This window comes from Piliocolobus tephrosceles, chromosome 12, assembly GCF_002776525.5.
Source record: "Piliocolobus tephrosceles isolate RC106 chromosome 12, ASM277652v3, whole genome shotgun sequence".
Classification (NCBI taxonomy): domain Eukaryota; kingdom Metazoa; phylum Chordata; class Mammalia; order Primates; family Cercopithecidae; genus Piliocolobus; species Piliocolobus tephrosceles.
In genome coordinates this window covers 83,671,583-83,679,304 of record NC_045445.1, presented here as the reverse complement: position 1 = coordinate 83,679,304, position 7,722 = coordinate 83,671,583, and the positions used below count along the sequence as shown (strand labels likewise).

General features: G+C 51.2%; 1 protein-coding gene across 3 annotated transcripts in view; it reads right to left on the bottom strand.

Annotated features, from left to right (window-relative positions):
* Window positions 1–760, bottom strand: part of CXCR3 (C-X-C motif chemokine receptor 3) — a 2,875-nt gene extending 2,115 nt beyond the window's left edge. The window contains exon 1 of one of the 3 annotated variants that reach the window (XM_023201887.3): window positions 403–760. In XM_023201887.3, coding sequence (XP_023057655.1) covers window positions 403–521 — 119 coding nt within the window. In that variant the 5' untranslated portion in view covers window positions 522–760. The remainder of the gene's footprint in view (window positions 1–402) is intronic. The other 2 variants (XM_023201888.3, XM_023201889.3) reach the window with 2 other exon arrangements.
* Window positions 761–7,722: the final 6,962 nt, after the last annotated feature.

Sequence of the window (7,722 nt, the reverse complement as noted above, 5' to 3'; positions counted from 1 at the left end):
CCCCCTCTCCCCGTGTGGCCTCTCTACAAGTCACCACGCCCCCCAAATGCATGTGGTCTGCCCAGTCCTTCCCCCTCCCTACACTGAGGCTTGCGCGGCCATTTAGTTGCCCACGAGGGGATCCCCCACTGAGCTTGAGAAGGAATCTTCTTTACCCCCTCACCCCCAGCACTGCGGACCTGCAGGCCTCCCCAGTGCCAATTCAATCCAGCACGTGAGAGTCAAAGTTCCAGGTCGCCTGAAGGGAGCCTTAGAGTCTACTTGCCCCCCGCCCCCGCATTTTGCAGACGAGACACCAAAGCCAGAGAGGAGAGGAGAGGCACCCAGGGTCAGTGGCCAAGCTGGGTTCCCAATTCCCCCGTGCTGTTTCTGCCATAACCCATGCAGCCTCCAGCTACTCACCCAACCCTGTGGTGACCCTGGGCTGTGGGCGAGCCGTGGTATTCCCCTAGTGCCCCGGGTTCTCCACTTCGAACTCTGTCCTGGCCTTGCTGGGCAGCAACACTTACCTCAAGGACCATGGCTGGGCTGGTGCTCTGGCTGCTGGGTGATGTGCTGCCTGCCCCTCTGCTTTGGTGCTTGTGGTTGGAAACCTTCAGTCACAGAGGAAGTGGGAGTTTCAGGCAGTTCTCAGCAGCAGCCTGTTCCAGGGAGTTACCTCTACCAGACCTCCCTAAACCTTAGGCTGCAGAGTTTCTGTGGCTGGGTGAAGCCTTTCTGGAGGAGCTGGCCACAAGCTTGGGACCAGAAAAGCTGGGCAGAGGATGACTGGCTGGGGGCAGGTCCTTTGAGAAGAGAGGTCTGAAGAAGAACCAATGCAGCTGAGAAGTGAAGGGCAGCCCTGCTGCCTCCACTGGTAGGGTCAGTGCTCCATAGATTGGAACTCATCTGTCCTGACCTTGAGTTGATCTTTGCATGATTGTAAAGACTGGGTAGAGAAATAAGTCTGTAGAGGAGATCCACCTTCTTAAAAATTTCAGTCAGGTGCAGTGGCTCATTCCTGTAATTCCAGCTACTGGGGAGGCTGAGGCAAGAGGATCACTTAAGGCCAAGAGTTTGAGACCAGCCTGGGCAACATAGCGAGGCTCCATCTCTACCAAAACTCAAAGAAGCCAGCCAGGCACGGTGGCATGTGCCTGTAGTCCTAACTACTTGGGAGCCCGAGACAGGAGGAGTGCTTGAGCCCCGGAGTTCAAGGCTGCCTTGAGCTACAATTGTACCACTGCACTCCAGCCTGGTGACAGAGTGAGACCCTGTCTCTTAAAAAGGAATTAAAATATTTTTTAAAAAGTCATTACCCTAAATCTAGCTCTTTACCATCGCCCCTCCCTGCTAATCAATGGGGAAAAGGAAAGGGAACTACCAGTAATGAACTTGCTATGTGCTAGACATTGCTTTAGGTGCTTTCTCTGACGCTGCCTTATTCCAACCACACAACTCACTTGTGAAGTGCGGGGTTATCTGCATGGATGATTCAGAAAGGGGACAGGCCTTCCCCAGACACACCAATTAAAGGTGGGCGTGAGGATTGATCCCACGGCTGTCTGATTCTCCTTTTCCTACTCATGACACTGTCTTCAGTTTCTTTTAAGTGAATAAGCTATGATATATTCATGCAGTTAAAAACAAATGAAATGAAGCTACACATTTTAACATGGATGCATCTAGAAAAGCCAACAATCACATGGTAGAAGAGGCAAGTTACAGAATGCCATGTATAGTTTGATGCCACTTACATAAACTCTAAAAACCACGGCAAAATCAATACCATGTTGTTTTGGGTAACACTGTTTGTTCTCAAAGTTTAAAACAGGGATGGGAGATACCACAAGTTCACAAAAGCAGTTGCTTCTGGGGCAAGAAGGATGGGGTTGGGGAGGAGGCCATAGGAACCTCTTGACCTTAAGGAAAAGCTGTCAGGCAGCCTTGGTACAGCACATCAGTCACTTTATGGCGGAGAATGGTGAACAGTTCCTCTCCCCACCTGCCCTCGGCTCTCCCCTTCGCCCTCTCCTCCCCTCCCTGTCGCCCTCTTCTCATTATCAGTGGGCAAGGCTGCCTGTAACTTGCTTCTACCAAGCAGTTTCCTCTTTCTGTCTCTCCCTCAGTTGGAAAGCAGGGGTGGAGGGAGAGAGAGAAAGATGAGAGAAGAGAAAGAGAGAGAGAGAGAGAGAGAGAGAAAAGCAAATGCTAGCCCATGGTCTTGGGGTCAGTTTTCAGCCAGACTGCTCCACCAAAGCCTCCAGGCTAGGGCCTGGAATTCAATTTACACCTACTCACATGATGCATACTTGCAAGGCATCAGGGCCCTTCCCCTCCTGTGGACAGATGTGACTCTCCTTGCTCTAAAACAGCTTGTCACCTGCAGGTTCAGGCCAGAGGGAACTGAGGGCCTGGCAGAGGTCAGGAAGGAGCAGTGCCAGTGGAGCAAACAGGAAGGATTCCAGAAAGCAGGCCAGTTAGGATGAGCAGGACTTGGCCAGTAGCTACCTATGGGGGTGGAAAAGGGATGGGAGCTGGGACCACAGTTTCCCAGTGCTGGCCTGTGAAGAGGTTTGAGTTCCCTAGGCTTCTGCAGATGAGAAAATTGACCACGGGAAGCCACATCTGTTCCATTTAAAGGCCTGTCTTGTATTCAGCAATCATGTTATTTGTCCCCTTTTTTTTGGTATCAAAAGGGCCTTTTCTTTGTGAAATGATGGGGAAAATAGATGGTAGTTTTGGAAATATCTTGTGATGGCAGAAGTTGACAACCCAATGTGGGTCCTCTAAATCAGCAGTCCCCAACCTTTTTGGCACCAGGGACTGGTTTCATGGAAGACAATTTTTCCACGAACTGGAGTGGGGATGGTTTCAGGATGAAACTGTTCCACTTCGGATCATCAGGCATTAGATTCTTATAAGCAGTGCACAAGCTAGATCCCTCCCATGCGCAGTTCACAACAGGATTTGTGCTCTGCTGATCTGACAGGAGGCAGAGCTCAGGCAGTAATGCTCCCTTGCCCTGCAGCTTACCTCCTGCTGTCCAGCCTGGTTCCTAACAGGCCACAGACCAGTATACTGGTATACTGGTCCACGGCCTGTGGGTTGGGGAGCCCTGCTCTAAATAGATGTTGAAATGTTACTGGTCCATGTGAAAGATAAAAATCCATGCCAGGCATGGTGGCTCATGCCTGTAATCCCAGCACTTTGGGAGGCCAAGGCGGGTGGATCACCTGAGGTCGGGAGTTTGAGACCAGCCTGACCAACATGGAGAAACTCCATCTCTACTAAAAATACAAAAATTAGCCAGGCGTGATGGCGCATGCCCACAATCCTAGCTACTCGGGAGGCTGAGACAGGAGAATTGCTTGAACCCAGGAGGCGGAGGTTGTGGTGAGCCAAGATCATGCCACTGCACTCCAGCCCGGGCAACAAGAGTGAAACTCCATCTCAAAAAACAAAACAAAACAAAACAAGACAAAAAATTAACCAGGCTGGCACATGCCTGTAGTCCCAGCTACTCGGGAAGCTGAGGCAGGAGAATCGCTTGAACTCAGGAGGGGGAGACTGCAGTGAGCTGAGATCGTGCTACTGTACTCCAGCCTGGGTGACAGAGTGAGACTCGTCTCAAAAAAAAGAAAAACAGGTAACCCTGGCGTCCTCCCTGGTGTCCTTCCAGTCTCCTCACTTGTTTGTCGCATGTCCTTCCCAGGTTGCTGGGAAGGATACATGAGAGAAAGTAGGGCAAGAGCTTTGGCAAGGGGCAGAGAGCTTTCCTTTCTGAGCTTGGACACCCTGATATCAGGGCGTGTCCTGATAGCCCAAGCTGGGCTATGGGGCTGAGCTGTTCCTGGTGAGGCCATGATGTTGTGGGAAGAATGCTAAACTTGTCTGAGTTCCAGCCCTGACTCCACCCTCTTCAACCTGTGTGACTTTGGACAAATTACATAGCTGAGTTGAGCCAGTTTCCTCAGCAGGGTTGTTAAAAAGATGACCTGGAATAACCAAGGCTGTAGGCTTCTAGCACAGGGCCCAGAGCTTAGTAGGAGTGCAATCGAGAATGTTGAGTGAGAGAGATGTTGGCTACAAACCCGGAGCAACCAGGAGCCTTTCATATCAAGGGAGCCAGTGATAGAGGGTGGCACTTGTGGGGCATACAGGCGTGGACTTGGCTGGAGGGCTGGTTTTCCAGAGAGGCCACCTCCTGCCTTAACTGGGGGTGGAGGGGGACGGTGGGTTTGCCAGTCCTAGCTGAATCCTCTGGCTGCCCAGCTGTGTAATCTCAGGCAAATTATTTAATCTCTGTACCTTGGTTTCCTCATCTGAAAAATGGGTCTAAGGATAGTATACATTTGATAGGGTTGCTCTGGGGACTGCAAACGATATGTGTAGAAAGTGTCTGGGGCAGGGTAGGTGCCCAGTGAGCAGCAGTCTCCTCCTGCTCTTGGAACTTTTCAAACCGACCCCTCCCAACCTCCCAATTGCAAGTCTGTGGTGGGCTTCTGCCGTCATGTACAGCTAAGATGCCTTAGAAGGTTCCTGCGTTACGGGGCCGAGCCAAGCCCTTGACCAGCTGTCTAATTTGGTTCTTTCTGGTCCCAAACAGCTCCCAGACCAGGACAGAACCAGGCCCAGCTTAGGGGAGAGCCGCCTGGCCAAGAGCCTGCAATCAGAGTTCTGGCCGGTGAGCCTCCTGCCTCCGCCCTCCAGAGCAGCTGGCGGGGAAGCCTGAGGAGGAAGTTAGTCAGAGTGAAGCTGCTCCGGGCCCCACCTGTGGTCAAGGTGTGAAATGTGCACCTGGCTCTTCTCTGCCACCCCTCCCCCTGTTTTTTTCTTTTTTTCACACCTCTGGGCTGTGGTTTGAGGAGATGAGAGGCTCAAAGGTTGAGGCCTAGGCCCAGTGCCTCACAGGAAGGAGGGCCCCTACTGCTGTCTGCCAGGCCGGCCAGCCCGGGAAAAGGGCCATTTCCTCCTCCTCTCTGTCAGAGTCAGCTGCTTCACAATCTCTCTCACAGCTCCTCTGAATGCCTCTTGGAGCACTACTCCAAAAGCTCCTGGACTCGGCTGCTCAGTCAGGCCTGAGGTTCCCGTGTGGCCCAGGGGAGCAGGCTCAGTCAGGCCTGAGGTTCCCGTGTGGCCCAGGATGGGGCTGAGACTCTCATATGTGAAATTAAGAAGAGTCCGAGCCCTGGGCAGGGGCGTGTATCTGCTCCAGACAGTGCTGGGACCCTGGGCTTCCTTCTCCTGGCCCTGAATTTCCCTTGAAAGATAACTGAAGTCACAGGGAGACCTGGGGTCTGGGGCCTGCCTCTTCCTCTGCCCATGTCCCGCAGCTCTAATCCCTCCTGGGAGGCAAGTCCATTTTAAGTGCTGGGGGCCATGGACTGGGGCCTTGGCAGCCCAGGAGGTGGGACAGACAGCCCCAACCCAGGAGGGTGAGTTCCCAGACGTGTGGGGACACTGCTTTTGGGGGACGGGAGAAGGCTTCACAGGGGAGATGAAGTTTGAGCTTGGTCTTGGAGGACGTTGCTGCTGTTTGTCACGTGGCAAAGGGAGACGAGGCTGTTCTCAGGCTGGGGGAACACCGGGTGCCAAGACAAGGAAGTAAGGAAGAGCCCCTCACACCAGGGGCGATCAGACTGGTTAGAACGGAACATTCTTGTGAGGGCAGGGTAGAGGGGGCTGGAAAGCAGCTCAGGACCCAAGCCCCACCACTGAGCACAATGACCTTCCTGTCATCCTGTCTCTGGCAGTTCCCTGGGAACTATCAAATAAAACGACTTCCATTCTGCAAGGCTTGACTTTCATACACACGATCTCCTTTAAACCGTTCAGCCATCCAGTGAGGGAGAGGCTACTGCGCCCATTTTGCAGAATGGAGGTTCAGAGAGGTGAAGTGATCCGTCCAAGCCTAGTCAGCCAGGAGGGCTGTGTCACACTACCAGCCCTCCAAACATCCTGCTGCTCAAGGACTCATCAGGAGCCACATATTCCTCATCACACAGCCCTAATCAGGCATCTTGTGTGGTGAGAGCGGACACTCACTTGGCTGGGCTGGAGCCATAATTTGCTTCTTGCATTTCCTTGGGTTTCCCCACAGGATGAGGTCAACCAGGGTCATAAGAACTGTGGACATTTACTTGTTTTGGGGTTTTTTTAGTTTTTTTTTTTTTTTTTTTTTTCTTGTTTTTGTTTTCTGTTTTTTAGAGACAGGGTGGCACTCTGTTGCCCAGTGAGGAGTGCGATCGTAGTTCACTGGAGCTTCGACTCCCTTGGCTCAAGCGATCCTCCTGCCTTAGCCTCCTGAGTAGCTGGGACTGTTGGCATGTGCCACCACGCCCAACTTATTATTATTATTTTTAAACTTTTTGTAGAGACAGGGGTTGTCTCGCTATGTTGCCCAGGTTGGTCTCCAACTCCTGTACTCAAGCCATCCGCCCGCCTCAGTCTCCCAAAGTGTTGGGATTATAGGCGTGAGCCACCTCACCGGATGGACATTTAGTGATTACCTATGTGCTAGGTGCTGTTCTCAGGGTTTTACTGGGATGAATTCATTTAATACCCACAACTATGTAGTAACTATGTGGCCATTACTATCATCATCATCCTCATTTTACAGATGACAGAAACACAGAAAGTTCAAGTCACATAGCTAGTTAGTGGCACAGGCTCCTCACCCTCCCCCATTACACTCTACAGGGACGCTGTGTAAGGTGAGAGGGGCTGGGATTGAGAGCGTCGTTCAAAGAGGACTACTTTGGCCTTGTCTGTATTGTTTTATTCAGAGACTGCATTCATGTATTAGCTGTGTGATTAAACAGTCATCAAAAAGGAGAATAAGGCCGGGCACGGTGGCTCACACCTGTAATCCCAGAACTTTGGGAATCTGTGGTGGGCAGATCACAAGGTCAGAAGTTCAAGACCAGTCTGGTCAATATGGTGAAACCCTGTCTCTACTAAAAATACAAAAATTAGTCAGGCATGTGACAGGCGCCTGTAATCCCAGCTACTCAGGAGGCTGAGGCAGGAGAATCACTTTGACCTGGGAGGCAGAGGTTGCAGTGAGCTGAGATCACACCACTGCACTCCAGCCTGGGCAACAGAGCAAGACTCTGTCTCAAAAAAAAAAAAAAAAAAAAAAAGGGAGAATAAGCTGGGCATTGTGGCTCACGCCTGTAATCCCAACGCTTTGGGATGCCAAGGTCAGCAGATGGCTTGAGCACAGGAGTTTGAGACCAGCCTGGGCAACACAGTGAAACCCCGTCTCTACAAAAAAAAAAAAAAAAAAAAAAATACAAAGATTAGCGGGGCATGGTGGTGCACACCTGTAGTCCCAGCTGCTCGGGAGGCTGAGGTGGGGAGGATCACCTGAGCCTGGGAAGTTGGGGCTGCAGTGAGCCGAGATCACACAACTGCACTCCAGCCTGGGTGACAGAGCAAGACCCTGTCTCAAAATAATAATAATAATAAAAGAATAAAATTAAGCTAAAAGATTGGGACAATTGGTAAAACTTGAATATGGCCTGGAGATTAGACAAAAACCTTATATTCCTGTTATTTTGCTAATTTGGACAATGTAAGAGAATGTCCTTGTTTGTAGGAAATACACATTGAGGTATTTAGAAGTTAAGGGTCATGATGTCTGCAATTTACTTTTGTGTGACTTGGAAACCAGATATGCAGAGCAAGAGAGAATGCACAAAGGATAAAGCAAATGGGGTGACATGCTAACAACTGGTG